Raw genomic sequence first — 22,072 nt, forward strand, 5'->3', positions numbered from 1 at the left:
CTCTGGAGGAGGAAATGGCAACCTTCTCCAGTATTGCTGCCTGGAAAATTCTAAAGAGAGAGGCCTGGCGGGCTATAGTCCATGGGGATCACAAAGAGGTGGATACGACTGAGCACGCCCGCCTTGTTGCAGATTAAGCTGCAGTGGTTGTCAAGTTGTTCTGTGACGTGTCCACAAGGGGGCAGCACTTCCTCGCGCCTCACTCGGATAACTCGGCTTGTTCAGTCCTTCAGTCTGCAGCACACCAGGTTCCCTGTCCTTCATTAGATCTAGATATAAATGATACGGAGAAAAATAAGAGGGGGGGCGGGGAAGGACAAGAATTGCTGGGGAAGGGACAATTAAGAACTTAAATAGGATGCTTAGAGAAATTCAGTTCAGTTCAATTGCTCAGTTGTGCCTGACTATTTGCGACCCCATGGACTGCAGCCCACCAGGCCTCACTGTCCATCATCAACTCCTGGAGTTTACCCAAACTCATGCCCATTGAGTCGGTGATGCCTTCCAACCATCTCATCCTATATCGTCCCCTTCTCCTCCCACCTTCAATCTTTCCCAGCATCTGGGTCTTTTCAAATGAGTCAGCTTGTCACATCAGGTGGCCAAAGTATTGGGGTTTCAGCTTCAACATCAGTCCTTCCAATGAACACTCAGGACTGATCTCCTTTAGGATGGACTGGTTGGATCTCCTTGCAATCCAAGGGACTCTCAAGAGTCTTCTCAAACACCACAGTTCAAAAGCATCAATTCTTCAGCGCTCAGCTTTCTTTATAGTCCATCCATATGACTACTGGAAAAGCCAGAGCTTTGACTAGACGGACCTTTGTTGGCAAAGTAGTGTCTCTGCTTTTTAATATGCTGTCTAGGTTGGTCATAACTTTCCTTCCAAGGAGTAAGTGTCTTTTAATTTCATGGCTGCAGTCACCATCTGCAGTGATTTTGTAGCCCCCCCAAATTAAGTCTGCCACTGTTTCCGCATCTATTTGCTATGAGGTGATGGGACCGGATGCCATGATCTTAGTTTTCTGAGTGTTGAGGTCTGAGCCAACTTTTTCACTCTCCTCTTTCACTTTCATCAAGAGGCTCTTTAGTTCTTCACTTTCTGCCATAAGGGTGGTGTCATCTGCATATCTGAGGCTATTGCTATTTCTCCTGGCCATCTTAATTCTAGCTTGTGCTTCATCCAACCCAGCGTTTCTCATGATGTACTCTACATATAAGTTGAATAAGCAGGGTGACAATATACAGCCTTGATGTACTCCTTTTCCTATTTGGAACCATGTCCAGTTCTATCTGTTCCTTCCTGACCTGCTTACAGATTTCTCAAGAGGCAGGTCAGGTGGTCTGGTATTCCCATCTCTTTCAGAATTTTCCACAGTTTGTTGTGATCCACACAGTCAAAGGCTTTGGTGTAGTCAATAAAGCAGAAGTAGATGTTTTTCTGGAACTCTCTTGCATTTTTGATGATCCAGCGGGTGTTGATAAACTGACATGTGAACAAAGACCTGAAAGAAGTGGCGTTTTTTTTAACAGCTGCAGTCCAGGGAGGGGAAACAGTGCAAAAATCTCAAGGAGAAGCATGCAGGGCGTGTTCCAACCCTACTTGGTCAGTGACCCTACCTGATAACCTGTTTTATTCCAAAACCTACCCCCATCCCATCGTTATTCCTTTATCCAGTTTCATCCCCCCCCCACACACACACATAGAATTTTTCAATTTATTATTCCATGTTTATTACGTCTGTTCTCTGTTTTGTGCGAGAGTGGGCGTCTTCGCCTGTCTGGTTCGCCCATTGCAGCCAGAGCCTTTAGTAGTGTGGGGCACACCGCAGGAGCTTGAAAGGAGGCTCTGGGATGGGAAGAACGCACGGTCGAGGGAAGGAAGAAGAGACCCGACCTCCTGATGCCTTGGTCGGGGGAAACCCTCTGCGAGTGCAATGCAGGTAAGAAACCCGCACTGCTCAGTGCCCAGGGTCCCGGGCCTGGTGCGCGTCTCTGCGCATGCGCCGAGAGCGTCCCGCTCCGACCCGCGCGTTTCATTGGCTGCGGCCGGCGCCTGACCAGGGGAATTGCGCATGCGCACTCCTCCCGCGTGGTCCTGTGTGGTGGGTTTTGCTCTCCAGCCTCCGCTGTATCCGCGGCAGCTCATCTTCCCATCCGGGACCCCCGTGTGTTCTGGAGATCGGAATGTTCCCAGAACTCAATAACGTTCTCAACACCACCCCTGAAGGGGCGGAGCAGGTAAGAGGTCGTAAGGTCGGGGAGGAGGTTGGATTCTGGGAGCGCGGCGGAACACCGCACACTCGGATAAAGCGCACGTGGACCTGTGGGATATCACGTGACGTCCGTGGCCCGGGGGCTCTTGGGAGTTGTAGTCCGCAGAGGGCCCGCCCCCGAGGTTGGGCTGGACACTTAGGCCTGCGCAAGGTGGGCATCCTGAGCGTTTTCGAAGGTCTCGTGCGCCCTTGAAAGACCACAGGAAGCACGTTGTGCCTTTGGGTTGGACTTAAGTGTACAGGCGACCCTTGTGCGTATTCAGCGTGGTGGGAGTCCCAGCGCCCAAACAGAGGTTGGTGGTGGTAGTTTAGTCGCTCTGTCGTGTCCGACTCTTTGCGACCCCATGGACCGTAGCCCGCCAATCTCCTCTGTCCGTGGGATTCTCCAGGGAAGAATACTGGAGTGGATTACCATTCCCTTCTCCAGGGTATCTTCCTGACGCAGGGATGGAACTGCGTCTCCCGCGTCTCCTGCCTTAACGGGCGGATTCTTGACCACTGAGCCACCTGGAAACCAACCCTCCACCCCCCGCCCCCCATCACAAGGGAGCAACTTCTTAACGACCTTAAGCCCCCTTTGTCCTGGGAGCACTCGGCAGATTTCAGCGAACGCTTCTGCTCGTCTTCCTCCTCATGTTTTTGAACAGTGCTCTCTGAAGCTGCTCGCAGCCAACGTTTGATTGCGCAAGCCCGCCTTTGGCCTCCCTACTCTGTTTTCTTCGCTCTCTCCTTCCCACGGTCTAGAGCATCTCAAAAATGTTCTTGCGTTAGGCCGAGGGTTGCCTCTCCTAGGAACATAGGTGATTTATTTCATAACTCCTGTCTTTCTGATGAAATGGTAAGCTCGTCCAGGCGGCCAAGACACTTAGTGTGTAAAGCCTTTTTGTTACTCAGTTACTTAGTTTTAAGTAAATCCTTGTGCATTTTAGCTGCCCCGCAGTTTTTCTCTGCCCAAGCCTCCAGATGGCGCTGCTTACCTTGCCAGTTACTACTAGTACATCCAAAGTCCAAACCCAGGGCCCCAGTGAGGGATAGAAGTGGGCACCCGGAAATGACAGCGCCAGGGGTAACCCTCAGAGTCTGCTAGTGTAATCTTTCATATTTTATGAGCGGAAAAAATATCACGACAGCATAAAGAGAGATGACCTTCCCTGTCATTGGCAAGGAACAAAGGGTGACTGAAGCAGGACAGCCAGACCCTGCAAAGGCCATCTTCAAAGGTTTTTCCAGGGCTCTACACAATGAGAGCCCTGCCTGACGCAGTTTCCAAGGCCACTGGGAAGAGGACTTTGATCCTGGCTGTCTCTTGGAACAACTGCTTTATCCTTCTCCCCTGCTTATGGGACAGAATTGGCATGAGGATTAGAGTTAGGGAGAAGGTTGGATCAGTTGACTTTTTAGAAGACTCCTTGCAATCTGGAAAGTCAGTGATTTTTGTTGGGTTCTGATGGTAAAATCTTACTTTGTTCAGGATTTAATTCTTTCCAAGACTGGAGAGGAGTGAAGAAAAGAAGAGATTTTATTCTCCATTGCCTGGGAAAGATGATAGCTTGAGATATGCTTGCCCAAAATAAGTGCATTTAATACAGATCACCTTCATTGTTGGTTTTTCTTTTTTTTTTTTTTTTCATTGTTGGTTTTTCTATAATTTTTACCTATTTTCTTTTTCTGGTTAAATACACAAACACACACATTTGAGTCTCCAGGTATAGAAATTTAAGAGTAGACACAATCCACTAGATTTTGACACTCAATTGACCTCTTTCCAGGGAGTCTAATACATCTTTTTGTGCTCTTAACTTTTAGGGGAAGCTGACTCTACTCTGTGATGCCAAGACTGATGGCAGTTTCCTTGTGCACCACTTTCTCTCCTTCTACCTCAAAGGTATAAGACTGTAGAAAAAGAAAATCCAAGGCCAGGGGGTAAAAAAAAAGAGGCGTGTTTCAGGTAGCCCTAGAAATAGTATTAACTAGCCAGGCCTTTGGTGTTTGGGTAACCAGATGGCTATTTGTTAGGTAATGGGATTACTGGACCATCTTGTTCCCACCCCTTCTATGCCAGAGACTGCCATGTATTCACTATATCCAGTATTGCCTTCCACTTCACCCCATGTGCAGGCACTGACTCCCTCAGGGCCTTGTGTGGCCTCTTCATTTAGTTGATCCTTGGTTCTTGGGTAGTTTGAAGTCTCTAGGCACTCAACCCATTACCACTTTGCCCTGGCAGTAGATGCTTTCAAAGGAACAGAGAGGGAAAAAAAAAAAAAACAGCTCTGCAGTTCACACATGGAAATCGATTAGAAGAAAACAGCCAAATTAAAAAAAAAAAAAGACTTACTGATTCTCCTTGAGTCCCCACTGAGCCAGGCCAGGATATAAGGTTGACCTTTGGCACTCTGAGTTGTAATAATTTACAGCTTTGAAAGTGATTTTCCTTTCTAGATGATGTTATTGTCAGCTTATACAGAGTAAGAGCATCTACAGATAAGTTATTAGAATTAATTAAGTTCATAAGGTAGCTAGAGTTTCTTTGTGTTCTTCTTATATCCTCTTGGGTGTTAGACTAGTTTAAAAATTCAGTTGCAAAAAAAAAAAAAAAAAATTCAGTTGCATCTCTGTAACCAAAGAGTAGTTAGAAAAATACAGCTTTTTTAAAACTATAGTGATTTTCAGGGGAACAAACTAAGGTTCCAAGTGATACATCTCACAGGTAACGTACATCTCAGAATCAATGAAATAAGATAAAATTATCAATATAAGGTATAATTATTAATATGAAAAGTACATCTTCAAATCAAGTTGAGTATGTCAGGTTGCAAGGCGTGGGTTCTCTAGATCTGCCTCAGTTCTTTTGTTTCCAGAGGCAAGAAGTATCTGAGACTGGTTGTAAATAGAGACTTGGTTAAAAATCAGTTTATTTTGTTTTCCAGCTAATTGTAAAGTCTGCTTTGTGGCCCTCGTCCAGTCCTTCAGTCACTATAATATCGTGGGGCAGAAGCTGGTAAGTATTTTAGACCTCTGTGATGAGATCCCTGAGTGAGTGTGTGTGCCAGGCATATGTATGCTGTCAGGCTGGGCTTCCCTGTTTGGGTTGCAGAGAACTTAGAAAGGGAGGGTCTAAGGAAATCATGGGATCCTAAACCCTTTATCTGAAGGGCGAGGGCAGCCTCTCTGCGTGTTTCGTTCATTTGTCAAGTGTTTAGAACCAGACCTGTTATGGATTAAATCAAACCCTTCTCTACCGAGCCTGGACGGTTAAGGTTTCTTCCTTCTCAGTGTGAACGTTAGTCTTGTCCCCAGCGGGTTAGCGATCACAGCTTGGTCCGCTGCCCAGCTGAGCGCCTCCCACTGCCTCTCCCTTAGCCGAGGGCTTTTGTCACGTGCCCCAAACCTCATCTTGGTTTGCCCCTCGTCTTACTAAATGCAGCCAAGCGAGAGTAAGATGGCTGAGAGGCTGGTGACCCTCCTGGCGCCTCACCTGGCACATTACTTGTAACCTGTGACCAGGTGAATTTCTGGGGCTCTTGTTGTTACGTGTTTTTGGATTTTGGTTTAAGTCAGACTCAGAGCGGGAGAAACCCAGGCTACCCATCAGCAGTGATCTTTGAAATGACAGCCTTACTGTCAGTCCTCTTCTCTGATGGGGGGAAACCAGTGAGAGGGCAAGAGGGGGAAGGCCCTTTCTTTCCCATCCTTTGCAGGGAAGGGAGGAGTTCCCGTGCTGGAGGTCAGAGCACCGCCTCAGGGAGCACAGTCGTGCCAGGAGCACAGGTTGCATTCCAGGTCGGTGAGGCATGCATGTGGCCCTGGCACCTGTGAGCTCGGATGAGAAAGGTGTGTGTTCTCACATCCGGTTTGGCTGCTTTTCCTGTTACCTCTGACTCACCAGCATGGCAGGAATGACTGCGCAGCTCTGGGTGTGCCAGGCACTGGAGCGTGAGATTCCGTCCTCTTGCTGTAGTATTGTCCTTACATCAGTACGATAGTAGTGAGTGAGAGCAGAGGGGACGGCCAGGAGGCCTTCTGTCTGCCCGGCCTGCAGTTGGTGCTGTTGGTGCCCAGTGAACACCAGCGTGTGACTGAGCGGTCAAGGCCTGGTCTGGGGACACGAGGAGTCTAAGGAGTTCTGTGTCACCTGCTAATTCTGCGGAACCGCGGGTTGCATGTCTGGACAGTGTCACCATCATGGGGTGTTTGTTGAAATGCAGATTCCCAGACCCTGCCCCTAAGGCTTCTAGTTCTGGAGCTCTGGAGTGGGACCCAGAGATCTGCATTTTAATCAAGTATCTCAGGAGATTCTTTTTTTTTTTCTATTTTTTAATTTTTGGTTATGTTGGATCTTCATTGCTGCGGGTGCTTTTCTTACTGCGGTGCATGAGCTTCTCATTGCGGTGGGTTCACTTGTTGGGAAGCACAGGCTCTAGGGCGTGTGGGCTTCAGTAGTTCCAGTTCCCAGGCTCTAGGGCACGGGCTCCACAGTTGTGGTGCATGGGCTTAATTGCTCTTGACCCATGTGGGATCCTCCCAGATCAGGGATCGAACCCGTATCTCCTGCGTTAGCAGACGGATCTTTACCACTCAGCCACCAGGGAAGCCCTCAGGAGATTCTTAATTGTGTGGTTCATGAAGACCCATGTTTACGGAGCGCTGGTTGAGAACAGGGGTTGACCAGCTGCAGTCTGCACCCCATGTTTTCTGTACGTGAAGTTTTACTGGAGCACAGCCACCCCCATCTGTGTCTGAGTGGTCTGTGGCTGCTAGGAGAGCAGAGTTGAGCTGTTGCAACAGAGACTGTCACCCCACCACCAGCTTACTATTTACTTTCTGTTTTTAAATGTATTTTATTTTGTAACTACATGTCCTTAAAAAGGCAACTTTATATTACTATGGTAAAGTAAAAAGCAGTACTAGGTAAAAAATAAGTATATAAGCAAAAGGAAGTAAGTTTTTAAAAAAATGTGACAAGTAGAGACTTCCCTGGTGGTCCAGTGGCTAAGACTTTGTGTCCCCAATGAAAGGGGCCCAGGTTCAATCCCTGGTTAGGGAACTAGACCCCACATGCCGCAGCGAAAGAGCCTGCGTGCCACAACTAAGACCCAGTGCAGCAAAATAAGAAAAGAAAAAGTAAAAAAAAATTTTTTTTTAAAGAAAATGTGAGAAGTACATGTAAATGCACATCTGACAATAGAACAGGGGCTGTGTGTGGGGAACACCCAGGGGAGACAAGACCTGGGCTCCCATGTTGGCCAGCCAGACGCACGTCTGCGGGGCTCTAAAGGGGCCCGGAGCCCTCCCAGGAGCTGGAGTCCTGGAGTCATGAGCCCCTTGGCGCCAAGTTCACTCCGATGCGGCCCCCGCCAGCCCTGAACTCACTCTCCTCTCTGTGGTCGCGTACAGGGTGTCAGCCTGACCGCAGCGCGGGAACGCGGGCAGCTGGTGGTCCTCGAGGGTCTCAAGTCCGCGGTGGACGTCTTCTTCCGGCCTCGGGAGGAGCCGCACCCCCTGCAGTTCCTCAGGTCAGTCAGCCCTCCGCCCAGCCCAGAGCACACCCGGCAGGTGGGCCCCGCCCCGGGTCTCCGTGTGACCCCCCTTCTCTCTCTCTGGCGAGTGGGAGAGCAGAACCGGCTGCACAAGGCAGGCGCTCCCCGGGTGTCGCAGCATCACTCAAGGTCCTCGCCTCTGCCAGAGGCTGTGTGCCTGTCCTGGAAGCTGTAGAAAGCTAAGGAGCCCACGAAGATGGGAGATCCTGCATGCTGCAACTAAGACCCAGCGTAGCCAAATCAATAAATAATGTTAAAAAAAAAAAAAGAAAAAAAAAAGGCCAAGTGTGTGGCCTGTGTGTGTGGCCTTGCGCACAGCCTGTCCCGTCTCTAAAGCCGGCTGTCTTTGAACGGGTGGGCCTGGTCTCCCCCTGAGCCCAGATTGTATAGAGAGCATCATTCTACCTGCTGTTGACGGGGTTCGGCCCTGGAGTGGGGGGCCGTGAGGCCGGGACCTGTGCCCCAGGTCCTGATTTCTGAGCCCACCTCCGCACCCCCTCATTGCTGGGAGACTGCTGCTGCCGTCGCTGGGGAGGCGGACGTAGCGGGGCCAGCCGTACCCGCTGGCGCAGCAGTAGGTCGGGCCTGGTGCCGCTCGGCACCCGGACGCGTGAACTGCTGCTGAGCTTTCATCCTCAGTTATGACCTCCCAGGAAGGCGTCTCCCTTTAAAGCAGAGGCCTTAGGCCCTTGGACTGAGAGGCTGTGTGGGCCTTGGGGAGGGTTTATTTCTGTGTCCCCGAGTTTCTAGCACAGTGCTCTGTACCCAGCGGGCCTCAGGGAATAGTTGAACTGAAGTAAACATGCCCAGGGGAGCGTGCCTTTTCTTCCCAGGCAGCTCATGTGCCCCTTGGTGCCAAGCGCTGGACCCACCTCCTTCCCTCCCCCATCCCCCCCCACCCCCCATCCCCCCATCCCCCCGTGGTGCTGTGTTGTCTCTTGAGCATCTGGAGAGCACGTGAGCTATCTGGTGACTTCTGCCCTGTGCCCAGGGAGGCCAGCACCGGGGATCTGCAGCCGCTGTACACGTTTGTGCGGGACGCCCTGGAGCCCGTGGACGGTGGGGAGGCCGCCTGGAGGTGCCCGGTGCTGCTGGTGGACGACCTCAGCGTGCTGCTGAGCCTGGGCGCGGGGCCGGTGGCGGTGCTGGACTTCGTCCACTACTGCAGGGCCACTGTGTGCCGGGAATGGAAGGTAATCAGGGGCTGCACCCCAAGCTCTTGCCGTGAACCCCACAGGCCCGCTTGCTGGCAGTTAGCTCTTCTGTCTGATGGCTCAGGGCTTTTTCTTTACTCTGGCAGCCCCAGAAATCTTCACTCCATGCAGCCTGCACTCTGCTACCTGCCATTGCTAAAAAGTAAGAGCCTGAAATCTGGAGGGTGCCTGGCCCTCTCTGTAGTGGGGTTGGCCACGTGGGGTACTGCGTCTGTCCCTGCTCTGCCACACGGCAGTATCACTCTGAGTGTGTTTTGAAGGTCAGTTAAGATAATCGATATAAAACTGCTTTAAGGATTTTGAGGTGAAGGGACTTCCCTGACAGTCCAGTGGTTAAGATTCTGTGATTCCACTGTAGGGGACACAGGGTCAATCCCTGGTCAGAGAACTGTGATCCCACATGCCACATAGCATGTCCAAAAACAAAAACAACAATAATTGAGGTGCAATGCAGGGATAAGGTATAACCTTTGTTGTTAAGTTACGAGGCAAAAATAGAGACTTTGCCGTAATAGAGATTTTAACAAAACAGTAACGCCTGTGGTACCCACCTCCCAGGAACCAGACTGCAAGAGTTAAGTGAGGGGGAGCTTGTGGACATCAGCTGAGCATGTGTCCCACAGGGCCAGGCTGGGCACAGAGCAGTGGGAAGCGGGGGAAGTGGGTTAGTCAGGGAGTGTGGATCCAGCGGTGCATGCCACACACCTCCTGCATGGAAGGTCCTGCCTGGAAGCTGGATTTAGGGGACCTTCTCAGGCCGTCCTGGCTACAGTTGCAGGGCCAGGCGGCAGGGTGATGGGGAGAGAGCGGGAGGAGGGGGACATGTAAGGGGCCTGGAGGACACAGTTCAGCGGGGCTGGGGGAGGAGTGAAGCAGGCAGTGAGCCCGTGCCGCTGAGCCTGCTGTGTGGCCCGCTGCGCTGTGTTCAGTCACTCAATCGTGTCCGACTCTGTGTGACCCCACGGAGTGTTCATGGGATTCTCCAGGCAAGAATACTGGAGTGGGTAGCTCTTCCCTTGTCCAGGGGAATCCTCCCAATCCAGGGATCGAACCCAGGTCTCCCACATCGCGGGTGGATTCTTTACCACCTGAACCACCAGGGAAGCCCAAGAATACTGGAGTGGGTAGCATATCCCTTCTCTAGGGGATCTTCCCGACCCAGGAATTGAACCGGGGTCTCCGGCATTGCAGGTGGATTCTTTACCAGCTGAGCTACCAGGGAAGCCCCATGTGGCCCACTACCAACTTCTTTTTGTAAAAACACTTATTTTAATTGAGAAAGTAAAACTTGGTAATAGTTTAATATTAAAATTTTAATATTTTTATATTATAAAGTTTTTAAATATTTTAATTAAAGTTTTAACATTAAAATAGCTTATTAAAGTAAAAAAGAAGATATAAACAGTATAAAGTCTACTTTAGCAAAAAGTCAGTCTCTCCTTCTCTCCCTTATATGTCCTTCCGGAGCATCTGAGCAGTCATAAACACATTTGTATGTATGCTTGTCTCCCTGCCTTTTTTTTCATGTTCCGACTTAACCCACCATCCACACAGTTTGGTACTTCTTTTCATTCACTAACACACAGTGTGTGTTTTGCTGTCCACCGCCCCCAAAACAGAACGCACTGATCTGCTTTATTCTTTTTCACGACTGGATGCTCTTCCTTGCTTGCAGACGAACCGAGCTGGACATCCAGGCCGGACGTGCTGGTGCAGCTGTTCCAGCAGACGGTTGCAGGCCCGGGCCCCGAGCCCAGGCCCGTGAGAGGGCGTGCGGGGCAGTGGAGGGTCCCAGAGACCCGTGTGTCTGAGCCTGGCGTCCCTCCATCAGCCTCCATCTTGTTGCAGGGAAACATCGTGGCCCTCGTACACGACCGTGGAGATGCCGAGGACGAGGAGAGTGACGTCCTGCTGAACGGCCTTAGTCACCAAAGCCACCTGATCCTGCGGGCTGAGGGCCTGGCCACCGGCTTCTGCAAGGACGTGCACGGGCAGGTGCGTGGGGCCCTGGCTCACCGGGAGCTGCTCGCCTCCTCTGCACGCCCCACTGCCCACGGGACAGTGTCGGGCCTTGGGGTAGTCAACTGGGATATGCCCTCGAGTGGGAGGGAGGCCTCGGAAGTTGTGTGAATGCAGATCAGAGTCCGCTCCAGGGGTTCTCGGCCCCGTGCACCAGGGCAGGTTTTGCACAGTGGTCATTTGCAGCCATAGGGGAGCTCCTGGAGAGGAGACAACTGTCCGGCTATTTCCTGGGGAAGGCAGTAAAGAGTGGAATTCCACCACAGGATCACAGCAGGCTCTGTGTATTCAGGCCAACGCCATTCCTTTTCAAATGGAGACTTGGGAGGCTGTTCTCCTGGCTGGCATTATTGCCATCCCCCAACCCCTCCGCAGGGATGTTTGGAGTACTTGGGGGAAGCGCGGAGTCCTGCCTGTGCCTGGAAGGGAGGTCAGGTTCTCCCCATGCCCGGGGGCTGCCATGGTTCTCTGCCTTCCGAAACTTCTCTTTCGGGATCACCCCAAAGCCTTTACCACCTCTTCCAGTTAACTTCGTGTTGCCCACTTTTGATCCATTAAGGGTGGGTGGGGGTTTTGGCCCAGAGTCATCCAGAGTCAGGTATGGAAAACAGCATCCGAGCAAGCTCCGAGAGGCTGTGCTGGTGGTACGCCAGGCACACCCCAAGGAGACCCTTCCCCTGGCAGCGCGTGGCTCTGAAGCCGCTCAGCCCCGCAGAGCGTTGTAGTCACTCAGGACAAATGTCCAGTCTTCTGAGCCTCGGAATTGAGTGTGCGCATTCTAGTGCGTTGGCCTTCCAAGTTCATCTAGCCCAAAAGTACAAAACCATGCCCACAGAAAAGACCAAAGGGGAATACACAAAAGTACTTTCATGGTGTTTCTCTGGATGAGTGTTTTCTACTTTTCTTTGTCTTTCATGTTTTCCATGATGAGCAAATATTACTATTGAAATGGAGGGGAAACCTCTCTTTTTAGGTGATGGGTAGTAAGCTGCCTTTCAGAAGTCGGTCCCATTACTGCATCGCACTTGACCTCAGCTGAAGGTCACCGAGGAAGCAGACAGGGTTCACACTGGAGCAGGTACTTGGGGGGGCCTCTCCTCTTTCATTCTTCTCTTTGTCACGTAGCTGAAGATCCTGTGGAGAAGACCACTGCAGCCCACCGCCCACCGGGATCGGAGCCTCACGTACCAGTACAAGATCCAGGACAAGAGTGTGTCCTTTTTCGCCAAAGGAATGTCTCCTGCTGTTCTGTGACCTGATTTAGGGGTGGCTGAAGCTTCCTGGGTGGGACTGTTTTTTGGTGGTGAAAGATAAAGCAACCGAGCAGAAATGGGGTCCTTTGGAGCCTTCTCGTACATAATGCTTTAGCCCCAACTCCCCATTTTTGGTTGTGGTGACTTTCAAAGCCAGAGTGGGTGTGAACGTGCCAGCCAGGAGGCAGTCCTGGATGGCAGGTGTCCGGGGTGACATCTAGGATAAGCGTGGCTGGTACACAGTGAGCTCCTGCCTCGTGGCTTCCCATGGATGGTCACGTTTACTTTTCACCTTCATCCTGCAGGGATATTTTTTTCTTCTTCAGTCCAGTGAGGAAGCAGGCTTCGAGGTGTTTGGAAGCACGCTCAGCACCATAGAGCAGGCTACAGATTAGGAGATTAGGCTACAGATTGCCAGTTGACCCTCATTTAAACCAGAGGCAGGCTCTGCCCAGTTCAAAGGTTAGCTCCTCCTATTTCTGTGGTCGCTGGGTACCTGGCCCTGCATGCCATTGAGGCCAAGCCATCAAGGCCCTGGGCTTGGCCACACGGGGCCCCCATGGGGCACAGGTTTGCTTGGCCTTGGTGAGGCTGGGAACGAATGTTCTTGCTGCCAGGCAGGCGAGGACCTTGGGGAGGAGCCAGTCGTGAAGACTGGAGGCGGGGCGCTCCCTCCCAGCATCCTGTGATCCACTTGCCGCGCTCAGCCGCTCAGTCAAGGTCGCCTCAGCCTGTTCTCTTAAAATGGGTACATTCTATTGTGTGTACGTTATGCTACGAAGAATTCAACCTTAAAAAATAAATGGAAAAGATAACAATGCTTTGCAGGGACTAAGGAAATTTTCATTACCAGTGTTTATTTTTAACTTACTGTTAACATTTTTGAGCTTTGTAAAGGGGAACAGATTATCGCCCTGCTCCTCAAGTCATGCTGACTATTGTGTAGGTTTTTCCATTGACACAGTGGCTGCTTTTCTTCTCAAAATATGGCATTTGCTAGAATATTTTAAAATTACGAGTGTAAGTCGCTTAAAGTAGTTATTAAAGAGATTCTTTTATTAATATGTCAGTATTTATACACGCTTCATATGAGCTACAGTTCTGAGTGGGTAAGGCACTCCAGGACACTTTTTACATGATATGCTATTTCTTCACTTGGTTTATACATATTTTCAGTAAACTTTTGATGTTTAATGGCTACTTAACATTTTATGGTGTCATTAATTTCTATTTTGCATAGCTATTCTCTGGGCATGTGGGTTCTGATTTTTGTAATTATAAATTATGCTGTTGTGAATTTTATATACTATGCCTGTTTGGGGATTGGGGCAGGTACTTGTTTCCTTAGAACATTCATCCATTCAGCATATATTGAGCACCTCCTGAGGGCGTGGGGCTTCCCTGGTGACTCAGATGACAAAGAATCTGCCTGCAATGTAGGAGACCCGGGTTTGATCCCTGGGTCGGGAAGATCCTCTGGAGAAGGGAATGGCAACCCACTCCAGTATTCTTGCCTGGGAAATCCCATGGACAGAGGAGCCTGGCAGGCTACAGTCCATGGGGTCGAAAAGAGTCGGATATGACTGAGCGACCAACCCTTTCTGAGGGTGTAACAATGACAATAGGTCTCTGCCCTCCTGGAACTGACATCCCAGGGGAGGAAACAGACAGTCAACAGAACTGAGGATTAAGGGAGGTGGAGTTAGACCATGAGCAGTGCTCTAAATAAGGCAGAGAGGAGGCCTACGAGGGTAAGGGAATGATGACATTTGAGAGCCTTCTCCCTGAAGTGGAATTTATGATTGAAAGCATGGGCCGGCCCTCACCTGTCATCAAGTCGTTCCATTCTGGATGATGGCACCAGTTAACAGTGACCTGTTGGGTTCCTCCACCAGCATCAGGTTAAAGACAAGATATAATTTTCTGAGTTTTCCCATGTGTATAGGATCTGTTTCTCATCCTTAATCATTTACCATTTAAAAGCTGGTGTCAACCTTATTTTTTATTCTTTGTAATATTGGGGGAAGTAAGATTTTATCATTGTCTTTGTGTATGTTTTTCTACTTTCTGGTTTGTAGAAAATAATATTCAGAAACATTTTTTTTAATATTCAGATACACATCAATTCAAGAAATATTTTTCAAACACCTATTTTATATAAGGGTTTAATACCTTATAGGTATTAAGGTATTAATAGGTAATACCTTACAGGTATTAAGGTACATAGATATTAAGGGTTTAGTACCTGCTGTACTTGAATGGGCATAGAAAATAGGAACTAAATGTGATGCAGTGGAGAAGGTAATAAGGCCCATCAAGGCAGTTCAAGTAATGTGAGGCTTATAGGCTGATGGTCACAGGAACGAGCAATTATTTACCCTCACTTTTTTTTTTAAATTGAGGGGGCAGAGAATCAGGGAGGAATTTATGGAACCAGTACTATTTGAACAGGACCTTGGAATGTTCTATTTTTTTATGATGGTATGTTAATTCTTCAGAATTCAGAAATGTATATTTCTTGTTGCTGGAATGAAGGTGCTATTCTTTGTTTTTTTTTTTACTACTTTAAAATATCAATAGTTTTTAAAATATGCTTAAAATTTAGACTTGTTTAGAACTTCTTACAGTGTTGTTATTTGTATTCATGCTCATAGCTATTAATAAATAACCCAACAGTATTTACTAAGAAGTAATGTTCTTTTCTCTTTATGTAGTTCTGGTTTATTTAAGTGTGAAGTTCATAAATGAACCTCTCTGAAATTTGTCTTTAGTAACTATTGAAAGGTTAGCGTATGTCAGTATCAAGATTCTTCATTATTGGGAATTCCCTGGTGATCCAGTCATTAAGACTTGGGGTTTCCCTGCTGTGGACCCAGGTTCAATTCCTGGTCAGAGAACTAAAATCCCACAAGCTGTTTGATGAGGCAAAAAAAGAAATAGTCTTCACTTAAAGGATATTATGCCCACTTCCTGGGTTGGCCAGAAAGTTCATTCATGTTTTTTGGCAACATCTTATGGATAAATATTGGTCCAACCCAGTATTTAGCCAGATGAAATTTATCAGATCTAACCAAGGTCTAAAATATTCTTCGGGGACTTGTTCCTCTCATGTAAAAAATTGTAGTTGTTTGAGCATAGAGCAGTATGTGTCTCATACCATGTTGAAGAACTTGCTGCTTTTTATATGTTTTGAAATTCTTAGTGCTTTTTATTCTAATTTAGGACTTGGAGTTGGGTTGGTCAAGGTCAAGTAACTTTTTGGAGGTAATTTAAAACTTTTTCTTTGTTATTGGTCTTTATTTATGGCTACTTTTCTTTGTTGTATCAGTTCTAGTACTATTTATTTCTGAAATAGTTACCCATCCTATTTGTTTTTCTGAAAAAAAGCACTTGCAAACCAGATATACAATAAGAAACTTGTATCCAGAATATATAAAGAACTCTTACAATTCAATAAGAAGACAAATATCCCAGTTAAAAACTGGGTAAAAGATTTGAACAGACACCTCACCAAAGCAGGCATAGGAATAATCAACATACACATAAAAAGATGATCAGCATCTCTAGCCATTAGGGGAATATAGATTAAAACCACCATGAGATACCACCATATTACCACTGAAACAGCTATATAAAAAAAAAATGTGACAATTAGGAGTGTTAGCAAGGATAAGGAGAAATTGGAACCCTTACATATGCAGGCAGGAACGTAAAATAGTGTGGCCACTTTGGAAAACGGTTGGGCAGTTTCTTAAAAATGTTAAACACAGATTTACTGTATGACCCAGCCATTCAGTTCCTAGGTACTTACCCAAGGGAAGTGAAAACATACATCCACATGAACACTCATGTGAATGTTCACAGCAGTATTATTTATAATGGCCAGGAAGTGGAAACAACCCAAATGTGCATCAACAGATGAATGGACAAAGTCTGATATTTCCATACAATGGAGTGCTGTTTGGCATAAATAGAAGTGGAGTACTGATACATGCTGCAACATGGATGAACTTCCATAACTCTGTGCCAAACACAAAGATTACACATAATACAATCCTGAGGGATGGGGGTTGGGGGGGTGTTGGAGGTGGTGAGAATGAGAAACAGCTCCACCGGGCTTCTTTTTGGGATGATGATAACGTTCTAAAGTTACATTATGGTGATAGTTGCACTTTACTAAAAATCTTGATGCTTAAAACAGGTGAATTTTATGGCATTTAAATGACGGGTACTGAGGTTACCATCTTGACTGCTCTCTACTGAGAGGTCTGTGTTAGTAACAGACATCCCCCAAATCCTAGTGACTTCCATTAACAAACATAGTCTTCACTCACATGACATGTCCAGGGGCGCAGCTCATTGCTATGGTTCTGCTCCAGGACCTCTCAGTCTGGGACCCAAGTGGAAGGAGCAGTCCCAAAGCAGGACTTGCTCTTTTGTCCAAGGGAAAGAACAAGAGGCTGATCCACACAGACCTGTGGAGGTCACGTTCACTCACACTCCACTGACCAAAGCAAGACATGTGGTCAGGGCTGACACTGAAGTTGCTTACCCTACAGGGAGGGACCATGCTCACTTAACAGTGGGCAGGGCTGTGTGTAGGATCTGCTCACAGAGAAGGGAACAATGAGGTCATTGACTATAGTCTCAAGTGACTTAACCTCGCCAGCCCTGTTTCATCATCTACAAAATGGGGAGACAAGAAGCCTGTTTCATGGGGTTTGAAACATTGTCAGGATCAAATAAGTGATGAATGTAACATAGCCCTGGCACATGGGTTAAGCAGTAGCTGTTTTGCTGCAAACTCTTACCTTACAAGGCCCTGCTCAGACAGCATCCCCTTGGTGGTCCCTTCTCTCTGGCAGCCTGCCCACCAACTCCCACCCACAGCACTTGAAAGCGCAGTGGCAAAAGTTCAGCTTCTGGGTTGTGCAGATTGCCATTTGATGCTGCCTCTCTGTGACCTCAAACAGGTTGTTATGGCTCTAGGTGTTTTCATTTTTGTATCCTTAAAATGAGGCGTATGTACCTGACCTGCCTCTAAAGGCCATGGTGAGGATTTTATGAGGTATTAATAATATTGTAAAGCCTATCTCTGGATTTTACAATCAATAGTTGTCACTATTATTGGCAGCTATTATGACCTCGTAATATTGCCCGTAAGGTTTTGTTTGAAGGTGCGCACTAAGACAGCTTCTCCAGTGCAGAGAATTAACTTGGATCCCTGTCTCTGACACGTTGTAGGAACTTGATAGTTAAAGGCATTGATTGAATATTAATACAACTTGGAGATTTTGAGTATTTTTAATGACTGTTATCACGGTTATTCAGATAACTGCTGGCTCTCAGAATCTAAGAATTTTACGTGTGTTCATAGTGATGTAAGTTTTTTGGAAACCACAGAGGTCAGTTTTCTTGGTTGCATCTTGGAACCTGACTCTGAAGTCCAGGTTCCCTGAGGTTAAGCTCATTTTCCTGACTGTAGAGCAGCTGCATGTCAGACCCTTAACTCAAATCCAAGGATTCTGGTCCTAAATCGGGCCTTTGTGCTCTTATCACATTGCCAGCTGCTATCACTAATGCTTAATTCAGTGTGAGTATGATCAGTAGTGCAAGCGATTGCGAAGAGAGCGCCGTTTCATCATGAACACTCTTCTCTGTGTCCATGACAGGCTGAGGTGGCCAGGCAGTGGTCTGGAACCCAGCCAGAGTCCTGTGGCTGTTATGTGCTTGATCAGTTACCAGAGTGACCCTGGGCAAATGTCCTCCCCTCTCAAGGAAGTTGTCTTCGTTTGTGAAATAAACCTAGCCCTTATTTTTCAAGGTTGTTGTGAGATTTGGCTCCGCATGGAATCTCAAGAACTGGGAATTGTTCTTACTTCTGGATGAACTCTTAAGCTCCATTTTTTTTTTTTTTTTTTAATTTACTGTGGGGAGCAATCCAAAATAAGGTTGAGCTTTGGGTAGTAAGGGCAAAGTGGAGCTTGTAGACCATTTCGATAAAAATTGTTGCCTGCCATTGAGCCATCAGCCACTGCAGCTGCCCACCTCCCACCAGTGGTGCACCCCGAGGGGCATTCAGGATGAAGAAAACCAGGGCACTAGCCCTCATGGTTAAGATGCATATCAATGGAGTGATTTCAGTGAGCCCAGACTCTTATGTCTTCCCATATTTCAGAGGTCTGTTTTTGTGGTTAGCAGTAGACTTTTGGTGTTTGACTACATGTTTTTTGTTTGTTTGCTGTGTATCCTGGCTCAGCTCTTACCTCTTTGAAGCAGTTCCTCAGAGCTATCTGAGAGGCTGTTTTCAGGCTGTAGTTAGTTGGCTGTCATGTCCCCAAAGAAAACACCATTCTCGCATCTAGGTTGTGTGTTCTTTTTCAGTTGACAAGCTGTTCCACCCGAATTGTATTTAAAAACTAAAATCAGCCATCTGCAACTTACCTGGAAATGCATAAGAAATAAGATCGATAGGTGGATAAAGGGATGGTAGTTTTGGTTGTTTCTAGAAAAACATGTGATACTGTTTGTGTGTGCTCAATTGTGCCTGACTCTTTGCAGTTTCATGGACTGTAGCCTACCAGACTCCTCTGTCTATGGACTTTTCTAGGCAAGAATATTGGAGTCGGCTGCCATGCCCTTCTCCAGGTGATCTTTGCGACCCAGGGATCAAACCCATGTCTCTTGTGTGTATTGCACTGGCAGGTGGATTCTTTACCACTAGAAAATATCAATAGTTGTAGAATCTACACTACATAGTTGTTAACTATATGTTTCTTTCAACTTTTCCCCATGTTTTCCTAATAATTTGTTGGAGAAGCCCTAAGATCATGGCTACTTTACGTTCAGCTCCTTGGGGACATTCAAGAGTGGATTCACCCTGGACCCATGAGTCTTAGGGTCCCCAGAGGGACCCCAGTGGTTCTTGTGCAGTGGGGGATTTGGGGCAGTGCTGCGGGGCACAGAAGCACTTAACCCAGTGTCAGTTCTGGAGGCCCGATCTTGTTGAGGGTCAGTCACCTGTAAACTAAGGTTGGGTGAAATGGTTGGGTGGGGAAGGGATGGGGAGTAAGCAGGGTGACAGTGTACCCAAAAGACAGTCTAGTCACATACATCTCTGTGGTGGGGGTTGTGAGAAGTTTCCGTTGCTCTCTGCAGAGAAGACTTTGGTCCCGGGGGTCTGGGGTGGGGCTCAGGAAGACTCCGACTTAACATTCCCCCAAGAGGTTCTGCTGTGAGCCAAGTTCAGACCCATATTCTTTGTAGGAATTTGACGGTGAAAAGGAAGAAATCGGGACTTGGTCATGCAGAGGGACATCACTCAGAAGACGAAAAACATTGGATAGACTTCATGTTTATCAAAAGGAATGAGGCAGTGGAGAGTGAAGGAAGACTGGTGACAGAGAACTGAGGTGTCTTTTGCCCAAGGCTTCCGAGGGGCCCGGTGATGGATTACAAAGGATCAGACGTGAAGCTTTGCCTAGAAAAGGATCAGAGTGATGCAAGCTGGGTCCTGGGTGTAGGTCAGTGTCCCCTGTACCGCTCTCTGTTGTTGCCCCCCTAAAAATAACAAAAAAAATTCTTCCTTTATAGAATAAACATTCTCTTCTAGAGCCAAAAGCCAAGTCTGAATACAGGGCAAAATGTTAAAAGGTCACTCTGGACCGAGGTCAACTGTCCCCATTTGTATGGTCAGGCCACTCAAGATGGTTGTTCTCTTGCTCTGGTACATTCTCCTGCCCGAGACATGCCTGCTTCACCTGTATGCTGCTCACCTGCCTGACCTTCCCAGTACTTGCCCCACCCCAGCTGGTGATTGTTCTGATCAAAGGGCCCATCTGGGGCATGCTCCTCCCGCTGGTTTCCCTGGTAACTAATGAGCCCACCTGACATCAATTCCCCTACAGCTGATAATCAGTTTCCCTTTCTTCTGCTTCCCACTTGTCACTGGTGGGGTGTTGCTCCAGGACCTTGCTTTAGACTAGGTAAGTTCCCCCATCTTTTATAGCAGGGGTCCCAAACCTCTGGGATCAAATGCCTGATGATCCGAGGTGCAGCTGATGTCATAATAATAGAAATAAAGTGCACAATAAATGTAATGCTGTTGAATCATCCCCAAACCACCCCTGACCCCAACTCCCCAGTCCATGGAAAAATTGTCTTCCACAAAACCAGTCCCTGGTGCCAAAGAGGTTGGGGACCACCTCTTCACACTGTTGATGTCTCTGTTGCTGACTCCAGGTTCGTTCTTCCGTCTTGAAGCGGGCAAGCACAGGGCTTGTAAGCCTGTGAGGGTGCAGCCCAATATCATTATTGTCTAATTTTGCCATGATGGTGGTGTGGGCGAGGAGGAAGGCAAGGTTTTGGAGATGTTGGTACAGGGTTGATGGGAGGGGGCATGACTGGCTTGTGAGGAGTAATGGGGGCTGGAGCTGCCCGAAGGGCCGCCACTGATTTTAGCCTTGGTGTGGTTACATCTGCCCTTTATGCAACCTCAGCGATGCCACCCTCAAGGGCAGGACAGGGTTCGTCTGCATGTCTAGATAGCTGCGGGGTGGATGTGGGTAAACTGAGGGGTGTGTGCCCAGGGTAGCATGATGGGGTGAGGCTGACCCCTGACACTTGAGACCTGTGCATGGCGTGATCAGGCCAAGTTCCCCTCAGACGCGCAGACGATCACTACCCATCCCGGGAATGGACCAGCACTGGGTCCACTGGGACCTGTACCCTCGTCTCGGGCATAGCCTCTTCTTGTGAGACCTGGTAACAAGACCTAGCTTGGGGTTTTTTGGAAGGTCAGATGCAAGGAATGTGCAAATTGCTCAGCTCAGCCATGTTGTCCAACCCAAATTCACATGGTGGGTGCACAATGAGGCCCAACAGACAGAAATGTAGGCCTTTGGAGTGGAGGAAGATATATTCCAAGGGTCACTTGAGGGGAATGGGTGACTCGTGCTTGAAAGACCTGAATGTCCACCATGGTTTTCATGGTTTTCTAGGCAAAATTTGGGGTGAGGGCTGCAGTGTGTTTGACTTTTTTCTCATTGGCTGGTGATGAACAGGGTGGTGGTCTAGGAAGCTTGTACTCAGCCTGAAGTTACTATCATCCACCTGGCTGGGGGCCTTCCTTCAAGTAGAAGAACTCAAAGGGCTTTGTTGTTATATAAATCCCTGGCGGAGGAACCAGGACTGCTTTCCTCTGTTTCTGCATTCCCTCACTTCCTGGATTAGTAACTGTTTGAATGTGCCCTTTGGAACTCGGGGAAGGTCAAGCCTTTTTCATACAAACAAGAAACAGGGACACCACAGAGAGGCTTTTTTTACTGAGGAGTGTTACCTGAAAACCGGGTTCGCCTCTTGGTGGGTAATGAGGCAGCAGATACAACCAAGTCAAAGTTTGTGAGAAGGAACCTTTGCTGATTACTTGCAGCAAGTAAGGGGAACACCAGGCATCTTTCCCAAAGCAGCGTCTCCCCAAACAGCAAAACTGGGAAAGGTTTAAGCTAAGGGTGTGTGCATGTATGCTCGGTTGTGTCTGACTCTTTTTGACCCCTGGACTGTAGCCCACCAGGCTTCTCTGTCCATGGGATTTCCAGGCAAAATACTGGAGTGGGTTGCCATTTCCTACTCCAGGGAGTTTTCCCGGTCCAGGGATTGAACCTGCAGTCCAAGCTTTAGTTGACTGAAGTCAGGAGGGTCAACACCATTGTTCCATCCTCCATTGGGTGCAGGCCTGGTTCCTGCAGAACTCAAAGATGTATGGTGGTGTA

The 22,072-nt window shown here is 48.1% G+C and overlaps 1 protein-coding gene across 4 annotated transcripts; it reads left to right on the forward strand.

The window, feature by feature from the left end:
- The first annotated feature begins 1,799 nt into the window (after positions 1-1,799).
- On the forward strand, positions 1,800-14,991 carry ELP6 (elongator acetyltransferase complex subunit 6). 4 transcript variants are annotated; one of them, XR_006337594.1, is made up of 8 exons: positions 2,074-2,241; positions 4,083-4,161; positions 5,207-5,277; positions 7,674-7,792; positions 8,808-9,009; positions 10,879-11,025; positions 12,175-12,764; positions 12,920-14,991. XR_006337594.1 is itself a non-coding variant. In XM_043886482.1 (7 exons), the coding sequence occupies exons 1-7, from the start codon at positions 2,002-2,004 to the stop codon at positions 12,301-12,303; spliced, it is 987 nt and encodes a 328-aa protein (XP_043742417.1). In that variant the 5' UTR covers positions 1,800-2,001; the 3' UTR covers positions 12,304-14,991. The 4 variants fall into 4 exon arrangements, 3 of the variants coding, with proteins under 3 accessions (XP_043742417.1, XP_043742419.1, XP_043742418.1); XM_043886482.1 differs by having other exon boundaries at positions 1,800-2,241; positions 12,175-14,991; XM_043886484.1 differs by lacking the exon at positions 4,083-4,161 and adding an exon at positions 5,978-6,110 and having other exon boundaries at positions 2,111-2,241; positions 12,175-14,991.
- The last annotated feature ends 7,081 nt before the right edge of the window (positions 14,992-22,072 follow it).

The sequence above is a fragment of the Cervus elaphus genome, chromosome 24 (genome assembly GCF_910594005.1).
Source record: "Cervus elaphus chromosome 24, mCerEla1.1, whole genome shotgun sequence".
In the NCBI taxonomy this organism is placed as follows: domain Eukaryota; kingdom Metazoa; phylum Chordata; class Mammalia; order Artiodactyla; family Cervidae; genus Cervus; species Cervus elaphus.

Excerpts from the sequence above, each read along its gene's own strand:
- ELP6 (XM_043886482.1), top strand. The coding sequence starts at position 2,002 with ATGCGCCGAGAGCGTCCCGCTCCGACCCGCGCGTTTCATTGGCTGCGG. Across the intron at positions 4,162-5,206 it reads TCTCTCCTTCTACCTCAAAG|CTAATTGTAAAGTCTGCTTT; the intron begins GTATAAGACTGT and ends TTTGTTTTCCAG. Across the intron at positions 11,026-12,174 it reads GCAAGGACGTGCACGGGCAG|CTGAAGATCCTGTGGAGAAG; the intron begins GTGCGTGGGGCC and ends TTTGTCACGTAG.